The sequence below is a fragment of the Myotis yumanensis genome, unplaced genomic scaffold (genome assembly GCF_028538775.1).
Source record: "Myotis yumanensis isolate MYYU_CA2020_CCGP unplaced genomic scaffold, mMyoYum1.0.hap1 SCAF_1, whole genome shotgun sequence".
NCBI lineage: Eukaryota > Metazoa > Chordata > Mammalia > Chiroptera > Vespertilionidae > Myotis > Myotis yumanensis.
Window position 1 is genome coordinate 9,528,591 of NW_027223752.1, and position 20,153 is coordinate 9,548,743.

General features: G+C 41.8%; 1 protein-coding gene across 1 annotated transcript in view; it reads right to left on the reverse strand.

Annotated features, from left to right (window-relative positions):
- The window catches only part of LOC139009334 (golgin subfamily A member 5), a 32,393-nt gene extending 16,972 nt beyond the window's left edge, over window positions 1–15,421 (reverse strand). The window contains exons 1-6 of the mRNA XM_070413590.1: window positions 15,320–15,421; window positions 12,132–12,705; window positions 8,789–9,016; window positions 6,442–6,661; window positions 5,659–5,782; window positions 3,781–3,984 (exon numbers count right to left, since the gene is read on the reverse strand). Of these exons, the coding sequence (XP_070269691.1) occupies window positions 3,781–3,984; window positions 5,659–5,782; window positions 6,442–6,661; window positions 8,789–9,016; window positions 12,132–12,675 (1,320 nt within the window). The 5' untranslated portion in view covers window positions 12,676–12,705; window positions 15,320–15,421. The remainder of the gene's footprint in view (window positions 1–3,780; window positions 3,985–5,658; window positions 5,783–6,441; window positions 6,662–8,788; window positions 9,017–12,131; window positions 12,706–15,319) is intronic.
- Between the last annotated feature and the right edge of the window lie 4,732 nt (window positions 15,422–20,153).

Consider the following 20,153-nt stretch of genomic DNA (forward strand, 5'->3'; position numbering starts at 1 on the left):
ATTTGGTGGTGGCATAAAGCAGGTGTTCACAAACTCTGGTCAGAGTGGCCCATTTCTATATGTATAGCCTGTAAGCTAAGAATGGTTTTTACATTTTCAAAGTATTATAAAAGTTACAAACAGCCCAGCTGGCATAGCTCAGTGTTGAGCGTCAACCTATGAACCAGGGCACATGCCTGGGTTGTGGGCTCAATCCCCACAGTGGGGCATGCAGGAGGCAGCCGACCAATGAGGCTCTCTCATCATTGATGTTTCTATTTCTCTCCCCCTCTCCCTTCCTCTCTGAAATCATTAAAAACATTTTAAATAGATAAATGATAAAAACAAAGAATATATGATAGATGCCACACATAGCCCACAAGTCTGCAATATGTACTATTTTTCTCCCTTACAGAAAAAGTGTGCGGACTCCTGGTATAAAGGATGCAGTGGAAAAAGAGATTTGATATGGGAAGACCAGTTCAAACACTGCTATAATTGTAGGCCAATAGTAAGACCATCAGCTCTTTCACCTTAAATATAAGTATATGAAAGCCACTCTCCATCAAAAACTGTTGCTTTTTATGTGGTATAATTATGGGTGACTTCTTCAAAATTTTCTGTAGTTTTCAAATTATCTATAATAAATAAATACACACACACACACATACACACACACACACACACACACAACTAGAGGCCTGATGTACGACATTCGTGCACTCGGGGGAGAGGGGTCCCTCAGCCCGGCCTGTGCCCTTTAGTAGTCCAGGAGCCCTTGGGGGATGTCCGACTGACGGCTTAGGCCCACTCCCCATGGGGAATGGGCCTAAGCCAGCCGTGGGCAAACTACGGCCTGCGGGCCGGATCCGGCCCGTTTGAAATGAATAAAACTAAAAAAAAAAAAGACCGTACCCTTTTATGTAATGATGTTTACTTTGAATTTATATTAGTTCACACAAACACTCCATCCATGCTTTTGTTCCGGCCCTCCGGTCCAGTTTAAGAACCCATTGTGGCCCTCGAGTCAAATGGCCTAAGCCATCAGTCAGACATCCTTAGTGTTGCCATGGAGGCGGGAGAGGCTCCCCCTACCGCCACTGACACTGTGCTTGCCAGGCCAGCCATCTGCCCAGCTTGTGGCTGAGCGGCGCTCCCCCTGTGGGAGCACACTGACCACCAGTGGGCAGCTCCTGCATTGAGCCTCTGCCCACTGTTGGTCAGTGCACATCACAGTGACAGGTCATTCTGCCATTTGGTCAATTTGCATATTACCCTTTTATTATATAGGAGATATATATTTCCCCACAGGGTTAATGCCCAGAGCCTCTGCTGAGCTTCAGGCCTGTATTTCTGATTGCCTTCTTGAAATTTTCACCTCAATTTCACATCAATTTTTTTTTAAATACTGCCATTTTATTATTATTATTTTTTTAATACTCACCAAGGATATTTTTCCATTGATTTTTAGAGAGTGAGAGAGGAAAAGACAGAGAGAAGTATCAATGTGAGAGAAACATGGATTGGCTGCCTCCTGCATGCCCTCTACTGGGGACTAAGTCCACAACCTGGGCATGTGACCTGACCAGGAATCGAACCATGACCTCGTGGTTCATGGGTCAATGCTCAACCACTGCACAACACCAGCCAGGCTTTATCTCCTATCTCTTAATCTCTAATACCTTATGCACCAGCAATAGGGAACTAGCTGTGGTTCATTAAATATCTCATGTTCCCCAGGGCCCCTTGCTGTGTCACAGGCTGCTCTATCTGAAATCTCTTCCCTACCACAAGTCTTGCTACTCATCCTTCAAGTTCCTCCTCACTCCCGGGCAGATTTTAAGGGCTTATTGCATCAATAACTCCATCATATCAATTACTGCAGTGTCTTTCCACTAAACTGAACAATCTTTTAAGAAAGAGGACACATCTGTGGTAGGTGCTTTGTATCTCAGCCTAGGGAATAGTTAGGGGTTCAATAAGTACGTTTTAAATGAATTAATAAATTAGAATGATATAACAAAAATAATTAGAAAGAAGAGTTTGAAGGAGACTGACATGATATTTCATGAACATGGAATCAAAAAGGTGCTTGTAACCAATAAGAGGTGGGGGATAAAGGAAAAGATGGAGTCAAAATGAGACTGCACTTGCAAGCTCTATTGCCTAGGAAGATGGCAATACTTATCGAAATAGGAGAATGAAGGAGAAGCAGGTTTGAAGGTTGGAATGTCGCATGGCAGATTTTTGGAAACTGGGGTAGAAAAGTTAGGTTGGACACATGCTGAAGTCACATTGAGGCAGAAGCAGAGTGAGTATATGATAATGCAAAGTAAGAAAGAATAACAAAAGGGGGCTTAAGAATTTGAGAGAACGCTTCCTCTTTGGAGGCTGGGAAGAAGGCCCAACAGAGACAGAAACATCAGTAAGAGAGAGAAAAGAGAGGTAAGGCAGTGCAGGTCACATTAGAAGGCAAGAGTATCAAGAAGGTAGGAGGGTTAACATTATCAAATGCTCTACCAAAACCAAAGCGGGTGGAAATTAAGAAAAGGGCAGAAAATATACATTTAGGTCAGTAAAAACTTTTGAGAAGACAATTTCAGAAAACTAGTGAGGACAGAAACTACATGGGGAAGTTGAAGTTAATAATTCTAACATGAAAAACAGCATATCCTATATAATAAAAGGCTAATATGCAAATCGAGCAAATAGAACAATGACCGGTCACTATGACATGCACTGACCACCAGGGGGCAGACGCTCAATGCAGGAGCTACCTCCTTGTAGTCAATGCACTCACACAGGGGGAGCGCCACTTAGTCAGAATTCAGGCTCATGGCTGCCGAGTACAGCGGCAGGAGCCTCTCCTGCCTCTGCAGCAGTGCTAAGGATATCTGATTGCCGGCTTAGGCCCATTTCCCATGGGGAGCAGGCCTAAGCCAGCAGTCGGACATTCCCCGAGGGCTCCCAGACTGCGAGTGGGTGCAGGCTGGGCTGAGGGACCACCCCCCTGCCCCCGAGTGCACAAATTTTGTGCACCAGGCCTCTAGTATACAATAATTCTAAGTCTGTCATTGAAAGAAAGGAGAACAGGGAAATGGATCAAAGTGGCCCAAAAGCCAAAAGGATTATTTTTTCATTCTTCTTCCACTAAGAAAGCATGTGTTCTTGAATAAACTGAGCCAGAAAGGCAGCAGCAGAAAGGCAGAGCGACAGGACAGACTTGTGGAGAAAGGGCTTAAATATGGTGGGAGGAGATGAAGTGAATGCTCAGGCGGAAAAATTATCCTAGAAAAAATAAAATGAAAGGACGTGTTTTCCCTCTGACATGAGAGGAAAAGGAAAGAGAAATTGAAAACTATACTAGTTGACTACAGTCTTTTTTAGTAAAGAAGGTAAAGTCACCTTAGATCTAAGGAAGGGGAACAAATGTAGATGAGGCAATTCTGAGAGTTAGAAGAGGCCTAGACCAGTTGTTCTAAAAAATTCAACAGAGGATTAACAAGGAAGAATAAAGTGGCTGTTTAACAACAAACATTAATATTCTCACAGTGATTATTAAGGTGTCAGGTTGAAGACCTGAACTAGGTAGTGGCAGCATGAATTGAAATAAAAAAGTGGTACGAATAAGAGACATTTCTTCCTTTTTATAATATTTCTAAGGAGAGTACTTAGAAATATTGTTCATGTTTAGCCAACCTAGCTAATCACAAACAAATCATCTCAGACGTATAGTCTCAAAGTGTCTCCCAGTTAATGGGCATAAAACTTAACATTCAAACGTGTACATTTCATGCTTACTTGAAGTATCCGTGCAGCTTTTTGCTTGTAGTCAATTAATTCCTGCTTACAGGACTCCAAGTTGGACTTATTCATCTTGACTTGCTGCTGTAGCTCATCAACTTTCTTCTTCTCATCTGAATACTTTCTTTCTGCCAGAGTAACTGCTTCTGCCAAATTCTGACGTTCCACTTCCATTTTATTCAGGCGTGCAGCAAACTCACTCTGAAAAATTTTTATATCATCCTTACAACATTCTGCTTTGAGATATATTTTACAACCATCCATTCAGATATCTTATGGGAATTAGTAGCTCAGCCTGATAACATAACAGGTAGGTAAAAAAACAACAACACTCTTCAGCCCAGCCAGGATGGCTCATTAGAGTGTTGACCTGTGAACCCAGAGATCACGGTTTGATTCCCAGTCAGGGCACATGCCTGGGTTGCGGGCTCGATCCCCAGTGTGGGGTGTACAGAAGGCAGCCAATCAATGATTCTCTCTCATCATTGATGTTTCTGTCTCTTTCTCCCTTTCCCTTCCTCTCTGAAATCAATAAAAATATGTTTTTAAAAAAAACACACACACAAAAACACTCTTCATTTGTTAGAAACTGTGTTCCCAAACACAGCAATGTATCAAAATAATTAGGGAGTTTGTTAGAAATACAGCCATCCAAGGTCTCCCCAGGTTTACTGAATTGGAATTTCTAAGACTGGGCTTGGAAATCTGTTTTTTGAGAATTTCCCAGGTGAATCTGGTCATTTGGATACCAGATCTGATCTGATATTAGCTAATCAATGAAGAATGGGGTTTACAGAAAACTAGAAAGTCTATTAGAAAACAAATGGAAGCCCCAGCTGGTTTGGCTCAGTAGATAAACTAGCATCAGCCTGCAGACTGAAGGGTCCTGGGTTCAGTTCTGGTCAAGGGCACATGCCTGGGTTGTGGGCTCAATCCCCAGGAGGGGGCATGCAGGAGGCAGCCGATCAATGATTCTCTCTCATCATTGATGTTTCTATCTCTCTCCCCACAATACCATGTGGCTCGCGAGCCACAGTTTGCCAACCACTGGGACCAATGGACCCTGGCTGCCCATTAGCTATATCTGTGAATCCGTAAGACCAAAATACCAACACCTATGCCCTACCTCATACAATGGGACCACTCTCGGGGAGTGGACACTGGGCATCAGAAAGTAGTAAGAGCTACTCAGGTGATTCTAATATGTACAGGATTGATAATCACTGAACTAGATGCAAAAATTAATTTAAGAGTAAAACTCTAAACATTATGTACAATTTTGTCTTAAAATAAATGAATCAGATTAAACTGGAATCACTAAAGGCTTAAACACAAAGAATAAACCAGATGCTCCGAGTCGGCTTCTAATCAAATAATGGTAATGTTGGTTGCAAACCACATTAAATGAAAAGATGTCTACCTCTAGTGAACAGTAGCTATTTTAGGCACTCTCCCTCTCGGGAGCAAGCCAGTGCCCTTCCCGTCCCCCTCTTCTTCCCCACAGAGGTGTAAGGGCAGGCGCAGTACCTTTGCCTTTCTCTCTCCTAAGCTCCAAGGGCCCTTCTTTCTGCCTCTGTAACTTGTTTCTTAAGCCCACATAGCCCAGCTACCTCTGTAATTTTCTAAATAAACTTTTTCTTATAATTTGATAAACAAATCTGTTTTAATTGTATGTCAATATATAAAATTAAATAAATTTAGCAAGGTTCAAGCTAAATTTTCAAATACAAGGTTCAAACTAAATTTTCAAATACTTGGTTTCTGTTACAGAAACAGAATTTTCTGAAATACACTGCAGAATTTTATTAAAGAGCAAATGTGCTGGGAAACAGCATAAGGTCAAATAACAAAAGAACTCTGTTGTTCTTTTCTAACCTGCATTTGCTTATAGTTCTCCTGCTCTCTCTTCAGAGTGGCATCCGCTTCATGCAGTCTCTCCTGAAGGGTTTGCAGAGCTTGATTCTGCAGGCTACTGCCTTCGCTGTGATCCTGTGTTATTCTAAACGAAAATACATCACTTGAAATAACTCATTTCCACGGGGTACAAGTGACAAGGTAGAATAATTTTTAGTGTGTTGGCTTGTTAGCACAAAAAGGGTGGTTTGATTGAAACATGCTTAAAGAAATCTTTTCCTTCTAATGCAGCGGTTCTCAACCTGTGGGTCACGACCCCTCTGGCGGTCGAACGACCCTTTCACAGGGGTGGCCTAAGACCATCCTGCATATCAAATATTTACATTACGATTCATAACAGTAGCAACATTACAGTTATGAAGTAGCAACGAAAATAATTTTATGGTTGGGTCACAACACGAGGAACTGTATTTAAAGGGCCAGAAGGTTGAGAACCACTGCTCTAATGGAATGTCATCTATATTTTTAGGAATCCAAATATAAGTACATACCACTTATATTTTACACTATGCTCTTCAAATATTTTTAAATTCAGAATTTGCTAACAATGCATCTCAAGATTCAAATAATAAATCCACTTTAAATCACACACATTTCCAACATTAATAAAAACTGAATTTTCCCTCTTGTAAATTTCCAAAAGTTAAATTTTCATTAGGTAGAATGCACTAAGTGCTTATCATTACTTTTATTGGGAAGGGAGAATCATTCTAGCTCGTTTTCATTGTTAACAGCATTAGCTACCGTGACTTTTCACTCTGTAAGGCTTCTAAAGCTTCTGTGCGAGTCTTCAGTAGCTGGTCAGCTTCCTGGAGTCTCACTTTCAGCACAGCCAGCTGGGAATCCTTTGCAGCCACCGCTTCGGTCAGGTCATCTACCTGGGCTCGAAGTTCTCGAGTTATTCGATCACTCTTTGAATGGTCAACGTTCCACTTTTCAACTTTTGCTCTTGCTTTGTTTAATTCTAAAAAAAAAAAGAAGTTTCTGTATTCGACCAAACATATCTTTTTCAGAGCACACACAAATTCTCCTTTGAGTCCCTTTAGAACTTTACATCTTGCCAAAATTAGGAGCTTACAAATATCTTCAACATTTTTGCTCTCATTTTTCAAGGCCAATATTCACATCTGTATTACCGGTAACAGGTTGGAATGGGGCATGATGCCAGCTGCTCTTCTACAAATGTTTTTTTGGGAGATAGAACATAAAGCATTTGGAGGCCAAAAACCAGAGATAGCAGGAAGTTTTAGGTCAGTGAATTTGTAGAGTTCTGCTAGAGACAACAAAGAATGCAGACCCAAATGAAGGGTAGATAATGTACACCCCAGCAAGACCAAACAAACAAAACAAAAGCAGCACAGAAAAGAATGTGTTTCTTTCCATTACTGTGACAAAAGGATGATATTCTTTTAACCTAGGAAACTGATTCAGAAAGAGGAATGCAGTGATTTCCATACCCTCATATGCCACCTATGATTGAGTTTGCCAGCAAAACGAACTTTGTTTTTAATATTGAAGCAAACTCTACAGGATCCCAGGAAAAGCTCTCTCTCTCTCTGTGTCTACATTAGTCTGGGTAAAGTGAAGCTCTGTCTAGTCAGTCTAATAAGACTTAAACTATCTTCCTAATGCACTCTTCCGGGCCTTCATCCATGTCTTGGCAAAGCTCTTCTACCCTCCCCACATTTCTTCTCATCACCCCCAGGAACCAAGGCAGAGATTCCTTTCCTTTTGTTTTCTCCTCAGCCACACTTACAATAACACTAACATATTTCCCCATCATTACCTCTGTCATGGGATTACTTTTTAATTACCCATTTCTGAGAAATCTGAGGGTTTTGTAGCCTAGGGCCACCGCACTGCACAATTCCAGAGGGTACTATTCAAAGGAAATTCCATATTCATTTTATGTCCCCTAAAGCAGGGCAATACAGTGACCTCACCGGCTAGTGTCCACTACCTTGTTTAATCCTGCCTTTGGTTCATGAACAATTCCCTAGAAGGTCCAAAACAGATCAGCCAAATGAATCAGATGATTGCTAATGTTCTGTTCTCCTGAGTGCTTAAATTTCATAGCTCCTAAAAGAATGACCAGCTCTAGTTGGTTTGGCTCAGTGGATAGAGCATCAGCCCATGGACTAAAAGGTCCTGGGTTCGATTCCAGTCAAGGGAACATACCTTGGTTGAAGACTCGATCCCTGGCCCTGGTCGGGGTATGTGTGGGAGGCAACCAATCGATGAGTCTCTCTTACATCAATGTTTCTGTCTCTCCCTCTCCCTTCCACACTCTCTAAAAAGCAACGGAGCCCTAGTCAGTTTGGCTCCATGACTAGAGAACACATAGAGAATCGGCCTGCGGACTGAAGGGTTCCTGGTTTGATTCCGGTCAAGGGCATGTACCTTGGTTGCAGGTTCCCGGCCCTGGTTGGGGTGCGTGCAGGAGGCAAGCAATCAATGTGTCTCTCTCACATCAGTGTTTCTGTCTCTCCCTCTCCCTTCCACTCTCTCTAAAAATCAATGGAAAAATATCCTCGGGTGAGGATTAACATACACACAAAAAAAGGCCACAAGCTTTGCCCAGCTGGTGTGGCTCAGTGATTGAGCATCAACCTATGAACCAAGTCACAGCTCGATTCCCATTCAGGGCACATGCCCACATTGCAGGCTCAATCCCCAGTAGGGGATGTGCAGGAGGCAGCCCATCAATGATTATCTCTCATCACTGATGTTTTTCTCTCTCTCTCTCCCCCACACCCCTTCCTCTCTGAAATCAATAAAAATTTATTTAAAAAAAAAAAGAATGACCAAACAAACCCATGTTTTCTTTTTTGGGTTGGTGAGAGGATGATTGGTCCCATTTTCAAATCTGGACCCTGTATTTCTATGAAAACACTATGTACAAGTCTCATCTAACATATTTATTGTATGTGTCATGACCAGAAATTGAACCCACAACCTTGGCGTATCAGGATGATGTTCTAACCAGCTGAGCTCATCTAACATATTTCTGATAGCTTAGCTGTAATCAATGTTTTAGTTTATTTTTGAAATGTTAAATTTCTAATCTTAGGCAATCTGAATAAGGCTCTACCTTCTTGAGTTTCCCTGGCTCTTTGATGTAATGAGGCCATTTCTTGATTTAAGGACTGAACTTCATTCCTCAGCAGTTGATTCTCCAGTCGAAGATTAGACAGTTCATGTGATTTGCCATCATCAGTAGATAACGGGTTGTGATCAGCGCAGGAAGCATTTGATGATACATTTTCCTTTGAAGAATCCTCTTGGATTTCATGGCCAGAATCTGAATTACTAGAAGCTTCTGTGAAAAAAAAGTACATTTTTGTTACATTGAAATGCTCACTACATAGATATTAGTAGTCTACTTTGGTAGAATGCCTTTTGGCTGGCTCATGTGGACTGCTATAGCTAAAATACCATAAAAAATAAACTTAAATTCTCAATAGACTTTCCTCTGATGAAATTTCATTCTCATAGATGGAGCCTATAGACTTATAAGGATCCTGGATACACTGAATGGTGATGAAGAATAGATATAAGAATATAGTTCTACCCCAGTTGGTGTGGCTCAGTGGCTGAATGTCAAACCAGGAACCAGGAGGTCATGGTTCCATTCCCAATCAGAGCACGTGCCTGGTATTCAGGCTGGATCCCCAGTAGGGGGCATGCAGAAGTCAACCAATCAATGATTCTCTCTCATCACTGATGTTTCTATCCTTTTCTTCCTTTCCCTTCCTCTCTGAAATCAATTAAAATATATATTATTTAAAAAAAATACAGTTCTGGAAAGTACAAAATCAGGGATAATTTAGGTGATTAGACTTGGTCTCACTTTTGTCTCCAAATTGTTTTTGGAGAAAAAAAGAAGTCTCAATACTGAAAATATTAGAAAGGCACAAAAGAACAGCTGTGGGTTTCAAGGCAAGGAGAGTTAATAATAGGTCAGAGCAGTCAGTTATATAGCAAACTGGAATCTAAATGCCTTACCTAAAGAAACCCTCAGATGAATCAGGAATTCAGATTCATCCTGTTTTTAATTTGCTACTAAATATGATGCAAATATATTTTTTCCTTACTCAAAAAAATTACATGCTAAAAAATGAACTACACTTAATGATTAAAATGGACTAAAATAATGACTTTACAAAGGAAGCTAAATCAATAATCCACTGGGGGGAAGATGATCAAAAAACTTGAACAGCTACTTCCCAAAAGATGAAACCCATATAGTCAAATATTTGAAAAGATGCCTAGCCTCATATAGCAATGAGAGAAGTAAAAAATAATGACATTTTCACACCTGATTAGAAAAATATAAAAAGTCACATTGAAAATAATCAAATTTTGGTGAGAACACAGAGCAAAAGGAACTCTTAGTCACAGCTGGTGAATTATAAATTGGTACAACCTCTTAAGAAAACAACTTGGTGTTTGCTATTGGTGTAGTTGAACATTGTCACATCCTACAACCCAGCAATTCCACTTCTAAGGAGCTGAGTGTGGGCTTTTCAACCTGGGGTGGTTTTGCCCCCCAAAGGACATTTGGTAATGTATGAAGACATATTTGGTTGTCACAACTTAGGGTGCTACTGTCATCTAATGGGTTAAGAGGCCAGGGATGCTGCTGAACATCCTACAAAGGACAGGACAGTCCCTATAACAAAGAATTATTCAGCCTAAATGTCAATAGTCACAAAATTGAGAGACCCTGCCTTAGAGAAACAAAACTATTTTTGTAACTCCCATGTATTAACTGGTTCTCACTAACTTCCCTGTCAATCAGGTTGATCCCTCCTTTACAATTAAAATGTAGGCTGTTTTCCTTAAAAGTAGAAAAATAATTCAAGTCAAATTTAAGCTTAAAAGACCTCTATTAGTATCACATTACTATGGTACTTTCAATTTTTACTGGCCTAGCAACCACCTAAAAAACAAAAAAATTTAGATGCCTGACTCCTTTCCCAGAAAATCCGAATCAGGAGGTCTGGAGAGATACCCAATAATTCATTTTTTATTAAGCACACAAGTGATTCTAATACAAGAAGTCCAGGGACCACTTTTTAACAAAAAATGATTTATAGGAATCTATCTCACACTCAGTGTTCCCAGAACAACACTAACAAACTTAAAGGATCTCTGCAGGGGATGCTGCCTCCAGTCCATTCTTTAAGACCAAGCTCCAATTACAGACCCTCTGAACCCTGACCTGAACACTTAGGCAATTAGTTGCTTTCTCCTTTATGTTTTCACAACCCTCTGACAATACCTCAATTACTGCATTTATGACACTATAGGTAAATTATGTTAATACGTCTATCTCACCCACTATCAGTGGTTCTCAACCTTCCTAATGTTGTGACCCTTTAATACAGTTCCTCATGCTGTGGTGACCCCCAACCATAAAATTATTTTCGTTGCTACTTCATAACTGTAATTTTGCTACTGTTATGAATTGTAATGTAAATATCTGATATGCAGGATGTATTTTCAGGGGTCGCGACCATAGTGACTAGATCCTGAACCACTTCATTCACTTCTATATCCTGCCACCCATTAGGTTCTCAATGTTTGTATAACCACTGAAAAGATAGCTGAGAAGAAATTTAGAAGTGTGCGTAATTAATCAACTGCTACTGCCCTAAATGGTCACCTCTACCACTTTTTTTTATCTTACAGATACAAGGCATATTTTATTCACTGGCAGCCAAGACTGTGGGAGAAGCTATAATGTTTAAGAACATAACAGATTCCCATTAATCACCAACTTTATAAGGAATCCCAGCAGGAACCTATCATGTTTATTGCCATTTAAAAATGGTTAGTAGGTACTCGAATTAGCCACATTAACATGTTAACCTCATTTCTGCAGATGAGCAGATGTCCAGGTAGAGATAATTTCACAGCAATTTAAATGAACTTGGATCACAGTTCAGTCTCTCAGTTTTACTTCTAGGGGGAATACAGGAAAACAACAACAACCCACAAAACTGATCGTCAAGAATAGATGTGGAAAAAAAAAAATATATATATATATGAAGTACAGCCTCCTGTCATTTTTGTAATTCCAATGACAAAAAGAAATGAACTGAGAAAGTCCCAAATCCAAAATTATGTTTTCTTTCATATTTCAGAATTATTTTTTTCGTACCTTAAAATATGTTAGAGGATCATTTTGGATGTAATTTCTCAGATGCTGGGGTAATTACCCTACAGACAAAATTCAAAGGTCCCTACTATAACTGCATATTGACTGACAGTATTCCATGCTGTCTCTCTTGTGTGTACCACACATTTCAGAGGGCCTGCCCTTCCACCAGTGGGGACACGAGGACGAGAAACACTACCAGAATGTATTAGGCTGTGATGACACATCCAGTCTGCTTAACTCTACAAGAAATAGAGGACTGATTAGCTACCATGGCTTTGGCTCCCAGGATTTTCTTCAATGGTTTTGATGGCAGTTACGCTGGTGTTCCCAGCACTGGCGCTTGTTGTCTGAGAACTCTGGAGGACAGGGGGCTTGCCCCTTTCTTTTTTTATTTCCACCCTCCCAGTAGGTTCCTTCTGCGAACTATTAAGAAAATCAAACAGCAGCTCATCATCAGGTTCTGACTTTTTTCTCCGAACAAACTGGGACGAAGGCCTAGGAACAGATGAGTTTTCAACAGAATGGGAGGCCTCCACTGAGGTCCTGGGTCCTGCTTTCGCATTTGTGGTGCCAGCTAGGATGGTGGCTCTTTGATTTCTGATGTTACCAGCTGCTGAGGAGATATAATTAGCTTTAGATCCAGTCTGGAAAGTCAAGTCTGCATTTTGCTGGTGAGGTTCAGGATAGTCAGTATTTTTGCTGTATACTATGCTGCTGGTGTTCTCTTTTCTACTGAGAGCGGTTGCAGCCCCTTGATCGACTCGGTTTAAAAGATCTTCTGCCTTTCCAGCAAGGTCAGCAAGCCAAGACATGATGGCAGCGGAATAATCCTATCGGTGAACCTGTAAAAAGGACACGAAGTGATCAGTGTGGCGTAACAGCAGAGCCTGGAGTCAGTCTGGGTTGAATGCCTAGCCCTGCTTCTTACTAGCTATGTAATGTTGAGCAAACTACTTTACTGAAACTGAGAAACTTTATCTAGAAAGTGAGTAAAATAAATGTACTTATATTATAGGATACTTTTAAGATGAAATGATACATAAAAACACTCTGCAGAATGCCTGGTACACAATAGGCACTCATTTTAGAAGTTCCTAGTACCATAATTACAACTACCACTATTGTTATTACTCCTGTTTCAACAAAGGATAAATGGTAATGTAGCAAAAGCATCCAAATAGCATCTAATACAGCAAAATTTCAGTGCAACCAAATAAAAATTCCCTGAAGTTTGTTTTACGGTGCTAAAACTTGAAGAAACTTCTGATTAATACAAAATATATTTTCTTAAAATGCAACACTACAATGGATAACTTAAGGTGTGCACATAATCTGTCTAAAGCACACCTTCAAATAAATTAAATACTCCGTACCTACTATGTGCACATTAAGCTAAATTAAGAATTAAAAAAATAAGACTGCATAGACATTCATTTGATATGTTTGAGTACTTACAGCCTGACACAATGAATCAGAGTAATGACAAGTAATTAATTTTTGTGATATAGAAGGAAGAATACTATATTAAAAAGTTAACAAACAGCCCTAGCCAGTTTGGCTCAGTGGATAGTGTGTCAGCCTGTGGACTGAAGGGTCCCGGGTTCGATTATGGTCAAGGGCACATGCTAGGGTTGCAGGCTCAATCCCCAGTATGGGGCGTGCAGGAGGCAGCTAATCAATGATTCTCATCATTGATATTTCTATCTCTGTGGGAAGCCATCCATTGTCTTCACTATTAGAGAAGTGTAAACAAGGAGCCCGGAATGCTGGTGAACCTTGAGCCCTGGCAAGGGCCAGAGCTATGCACCAATTGTTTAGTCCAGACAATGGAGGCTCAAGCAATTTTCTGACCAAATAGTCTCAGAGTAAATCTTTCTAATATTTACTGACCTTTAAGATAGTCTGTCTGTTACCACAATTACTGTGCATCCAAAACTGAATAAAAGGTTGGCAAGGCCTGGGCACGAGTGGAAGTCCTTTCCCTTGCACTGGGCTTTCCTCCTGGCTCCCAATATTTCCAAATTATTATTTCTTGTCTCGTCTCTGTCATTTGCACGCGGCCCTTCTCCAGATCCCGAACCCTGAACCACGCAGGATGTGGATTCAAATATCTCTCTTTCCTTCTCCATTCCTCTCTGAAATATTTATGTGTGTGTGTGTGTATTATTTTTTTTTAAGTCAAACATTTCTTGAATGTGCACATTGTTCCTTTTGCCTGGAACACTCTTTCACTTTAACTCTGGTTCTTAATCTCCCCTTGAATTGTCATCTGCTCCCCAAACCTTTTAATTTCCATCTAAATCAGGTCTTACCATTCTGTGTTCATGCGTACTCTTTTCCCTCATAGGCACTTTTTTTGTTTTATAATTATGTTTCTTTTTCTTTCTCTCCCTCTCAGGGAAAGGGAGTAGGTGGGTAAAGGCCCTGTCTATTTTGCTCACCAATTAATTCCCCGCATTTAGCACACAGTAAGCACCCATAAATATTGCTGATGGAATTTTTATGTCATCACATGATTTTCACAACCACATTATGCGATCTGTAGCAATACATGTATCTTTTTTTCCGCAAGTGCGGAAAAGGTTTAGAAAGATCCCAGAGTTTAAATGGCAGCTAGATACTCAAGTCTAAATCAGCCAGGCCCACCTTTTAACCCCTGCCTTTCCCATCTAGCCGCTCAGTATCTGAAAAACCTCAAGAAACCCTCTAAATCTGTTCCTTAGGAAAGAAATGGGACAACTCCCTGGGTACTTCACAGAGTTTAGGTTGAAATCAAGTGAAAATGGAGCTGAAATGCTGTGTGACTACAACTCCCTACGGATGTAAAGGGTCCCTTATGTAAACACTGGTGGTGTCGGAGGCGCAGTCTCTCTCCTAATAAAGCAAAACACGTATTAGTTCCTTACGTGTCACCCCTCGTTTTAAAGCCAACAGGGCTTTAAAGCAAAGGCCCGTGGCTGCAAAATGACCCAATTAGACGAATACTGAGAAGGGCCCTGGGCACCGGCCCGACGGACAAACGTCCCGAACGGACTTAAGAGGTGCAAACCCCTCCAAGAATTCCGCGGCCACTGCCCCGGGAAACGGCCACGCGGGGGTGAGGGGAGGCCGAGAGGGCGTGGATGGGGCCGGCGGCGGGGGGCCGGCTGCAAGGGCAGGTGTCCACACGGAGGAAGGGAGGCTGGGGTCAGCGGGCCGGCCCTAGGGCGGGACAGTCAGTGGGTCCCAGGGAGGCGAGTGCAGATCCCCACTGCGCTCCCACCACCTCGCCGAGCCTCCGGAAAGGAAGAGAGGTCCAACCGTCCTGGGGGTGAGGAAGGGAGGAGAGGGGAGGCCCCTTTCCTCAGCCCGTCACCCGGCGGAGACTAAAGTCTCCGCTAAGGGGACGCCGCCCCCGCGTCTCAGGCCATTATCGCCCGAAGCGGACCCGTCCTACCCACTGGGCCCCCGCCTCACCTGAGGACTCCGGAGCCGCTGCACCTGAAGACTCCTGGGCTGCCCCCGCAGCAGCCGCCCGGAGAGAGCCCAGGCTGAGCACCCCTGGTCCGCACCTGCCACGGCCCGGCTACTCTTCCGGGAGACGTGGAAGGGCAGCGAGGACCCCAAACAGAGTGGCTTCCGAGCTGCCTGAGCGGCCGAGAGCTGAGAACAGCCACCTGGAGGCGATTCAGGCGGCCGCGCCGGCAGCTGCGGGGACCTCGCGCCTGGCCACGCCCTCTTCCGCCTGCGGCAAGAAGACAGGGCGGGGCAAGGCCTGCGTGCGTGTGACGTGACTCTACTCCCGCTGACGACAGCCTGCACGCGGCGGACACAACATTGGAGGCCATGCCCACCCCACCAGCGGGGCGGAGTCCCACTGCAGCTCACGTGGGTGACAAGGGCCACGCCCAGCCGGGAGGGAATTTGAGGTCTGAGTTGGGCGGGGCGTGAGGCTCAGGTGGACCAGGCAGCATTCACCTTAGTCTTTTCCTCCTTCGTCCCGCAGGTGATGGGTGAGGATGCCGAGGCCCAGGGCAGGAGGTGAGAATGCATAGAACAAGATCCGCGATTTCACGGAGCTTCCTTTCTAGCGACAGAGACAGATATTAAGTAAATCAATGAATGAACAAGACAATTTCAGAGCATTACGAGAGTTGTGACGACAAGAAAACAGAGAAGTCACTGGAGGTGGGGAGGTACTTTTAATTGTGTGATCAGAGCAGGACTCTGAGGAAGTGGCATTTGAGCTGGGACCCAAAAGACGGTAAAGGGCTTTCCATACAGCAGTATTGTAGTTCTGTTGTGACAGTTCATTGAATGTTTGAAAGTAGTCTAAAATCCACATTCAGTGATTCACTAGATACTCAGCACGTACTGAGTGCACAGGATTGGGCTAATTTAGCCCTAATGGCAAGTCTACAACAGAGTCCCAAGGATCCCCATTTTCATGTCGAGGAAACTAAAGATCAGAGAGAATAACTTGTCTAAGATCATCTGCTCTAATAAGGAGCCCATATTACTCCAAAACCTGTGCCCTTAGATTTATTGTCTGAAGATTGCGTACCAGGAGTAATCACAGTTTTCTTCCTCACAAGTCAGGGTTAGCCCAGTCCAGTGGACAGAAAAGGTTTCAACAGCATGGGGAGGTAATAATAACAATAGCATCTAACAGTGACTGTGTCCTTATTCAGTGCAGAATATTGTGTTAAGCATTTGGATGTGCTTCACCTCATTTAATTCTCACAAGTTGCCAGGAAGGTGCTATTATTGTCCCATAGTAGGTGGTATTGTCCCCAACTACTAAGTAGCTCTTTCTGTTAAGGATTATATATCACCACCTGTTGCCAGATAACGGCAATGTGTCCTGTAAGTGTCCTTTCCAGCCTCACTGCTGTCAACACGGGTCACGTGACTTCCTTTGGCCAATGGAATGTGAACAGAAGTGCCTTTCAACACATCTGAGCAGAAGTGTTAAGAGTCATTATGTGTTTTCACCAGCTCTCTTGATCTTTCTCTACTCATGAGAATCCCCTGTCCCGGATGGGGTTGCTCCCTCCCTCCCTCTGGGTCCTGGAAGGAAAAAGAGATGTGAAGCAGCCCATGTCTAACATGTCACATGAGTGAAAAATAAACCATTGCTTTTCTTTCTTTTTTTAAAAAAATATTTTTTATTGATATCAGAGAGGAAGGGAGAAGGAGGGAGAGATAGAGACATCAATGATGGGAGAGAATCATTGATCGGTTGCCTCCTGCACGCCCCACATTGGGGATAGAGCCTGAAACTCAGGCATGTGCCCCTGACCAGGCTTTGAAATGGGACCTCCTGGTTCATAGGTTGATGCTCAACCACTGAGCCACACCAGTGGCAAAACTTTGCTTTTGGATGCTACTGAGATTTGAGATTATTTTTTATATAGCCTTACCTAATGAAATCTGATTAATATGTACCCCCATTTTACAGATGAAGGCAGTGAGCTTCAGAGAGCTTTAGTTACTTGCCCAGGGTCATACAAGGAGTAAATTGTACATCTGGGATTCCAACCTAGGTTAGTGTGACTCCAGAAACAATGTTCTTAACCACTGAAGGGGTGAGAATGAAAGACGTTGAAGTAATGAATGAATAAGAATGTCCAGTGAATTGAGATGGTATGGTAAAGAGGCAGAAATCAGAGGATCTGGGTTCTTATTTGGCTGTCAACTAGTTTCAAGTGAGTTAATCTCTCTGACCCTCAATTTTATCAGGAAAAAAAAGGGGGGGGGGACTGGCCCGGCCAGCATAAAAATAATAAAACGAAAGAAAATGTATAAACCCCTGGCTGAGTTTGATATCCACATGGGAAAAAAATAAATCTTAATCTCTTGCTATAGACTGGATGCTTGTATCCCCCAAAATTCATGTTGAAATCCCAATCACCAAGTGATGGTTTTTGGAGTTGGGGCCTTTGGGGGTGATTAGGTCATGAGGATGGAACCCTCATAAAGGGATTATCACCCTTATTAAAGAGATCCCTGAAAACTCCCTCACCCATTCTGCCATGTGAGGTTATACTGAGAAGATGGCCATCTATGACCATCTACGAGGGCCAGCAGCAGACTCTCATCAGATACTGAATCTGCCTCTGTACTAATCTTGAACTTCCCAGCCTCTAGAACTGTGATAAATAAATTTCTGTTGTTAATAAGCTACCCAGTCCATGCTATTTTTGTTATAACAGTCCAATGGACTAAGACACCCTTACTTTATACCATACATAAAATTTCAAATAGGTTATAGATCAAAGTGTGAAATGTAATATAATAAAGGCTCTATCAGGAAACATAGGAGAGCCCTGGCTAGGCAGCTCAATTGGTTAGAGCATTGTCCTGATGTGCCAAGGTTGTGGGTTTGATTCCTAGTCATAGCACATACAAGAAGCAACCAATGTTTGCATAAATAAGTGAAACAACAAATCAATGTTCCCCTATCTATCTCCCTTTCTCTCTCTAAAATCAATAAATAAAAATAGAAAAAAAAGAAAACATAGGAGAACATCTTCATGACCTTGAACAGACCAAAAAACCTTGAACAAGATACAGACAAAAATTGCCACATACAAAGAAAAGATTGATAATTTGGACTTTGCCAAAATTAAAAACTTTTTTATCAAAAATAAGAGTGATGAGGCAAGCCAAAATTGGGAGAAGCTACTTACAATGCATATACCTGAAGAGGATTTGTATCCAGGATATACAAAGCTTTCCTAAAAATCCATTTTTAAAAAGGACAAGCAACCTAGCAAAAATGGATTAAGAATTAAGCACTTCAGCGTGACTCAGTGGTTGAGCGTAGACCTATGAAGCAGGAGGTCACGGTTCCATTCCCAGTCAGGGTTGCAGACTAGATCCCCAGTGTGGGGCCTGCAGGAGGCAACCACTGATCAATGATTTTCATCATTGATGTTTCTATCTCTTTCTCTCCCTCTTCCTTCCTCTCTGAAATCAATAAAAATATTTTTTTAAAAGAATTAAGCACTTCACAAGACAAAATATCCAATAGCACATGAAAGAGTGTTCAATAACGTTAATCATTAGAGAAATGCAAATTAAAATCACAATGAAAAATTTTAGCATATCCACTTTAATGGCTAAAATGTAAAAAGATGAAAAATATCAGGTACTGATGAGGATGTGGAGCCAGCTAGAATGCTTGTGCATTTCTAGCAGGAGTGTAAGTGAAAGGACTAAGTGGAAAACTTGGATTCTATCTATGAAGGCTAAATAGTATAGCCCAGCTCTATGACCTGGTGTAGGGCTATCCTATGAGTTAGCAGTGCCACTCAAGAGACATGGATGCAAGTGTCTGCCCAAAGACATGTACAGTGAAAAACAAGAAACCATAACTACATGCAACAGCATGAATAAATCAGATATAGTTGAGTTAAAGATATGGTGTTGAGTTAAAAGAAGCCAGTCCTTGCCCAGCCTGCGTGGCACAGTGATGGCGTGTCAGCCTATGAACTGGGAAATCATGGTTCGGTCCCCAGTGTGGGGTGTGCAAATCAATATACATATTTTAAGCTAGTCCTCAAAGACTATGTTCTGTGTAAAGCTATTTATACAAAGGCGAAGACCTGGCAGAGCTAATCTATGTTTATAGAAGTTATAATAGAGGCAACTACTTTGATGGGGAGGGTAGATATTGACTAGGAATGGTAAAGATGAAGGCTGCCAGGATGCTGATAATATGCTATGTCTGGACTTTGGTATTGATTATAGGTATGGGTAGATATGTAAAAGTTCATTAAACTCTATTTGTTAACTTTATTGCAAAGATATTATGCCTCAAAACAATTCTTAAAAAAATACACATACGTATCCTCTAAGAAGGCAATTCCACTTTTAAGTAATTATCCTATAGAGGTACTCACACATATGCAAAATGATGTATGCAAAGCTATTAATCATGGGATGCTTATAATAGCATATATTGGTAACAAGTTAAATGTTCACTGATTTTAAAATCTTGGGGTATTCATCCAACAGAATACTATGAACTGCTTAAAAAAGACAACAGAAGCTCTTATGTAGGGATCTGAAAAGAGCCCCACAATCTTAACAATATATGTTGTTAAAAACAAAGAAAAGGTGGTGTTTATAGTCTGCTATCATTTTCATACAAATATCTTTTATGGTAGAGCCTATTTCTCAAGGGACGCTTTCTTTGCAGGAGAACTTGGCTGGGCAGCAGAAGTGAGAGGGAGATTCATTCTTTAATGAATCCTTTTTTGTATATCCCCTTTGAACTCTGTATCATGAGAATCTATTGTGGGAT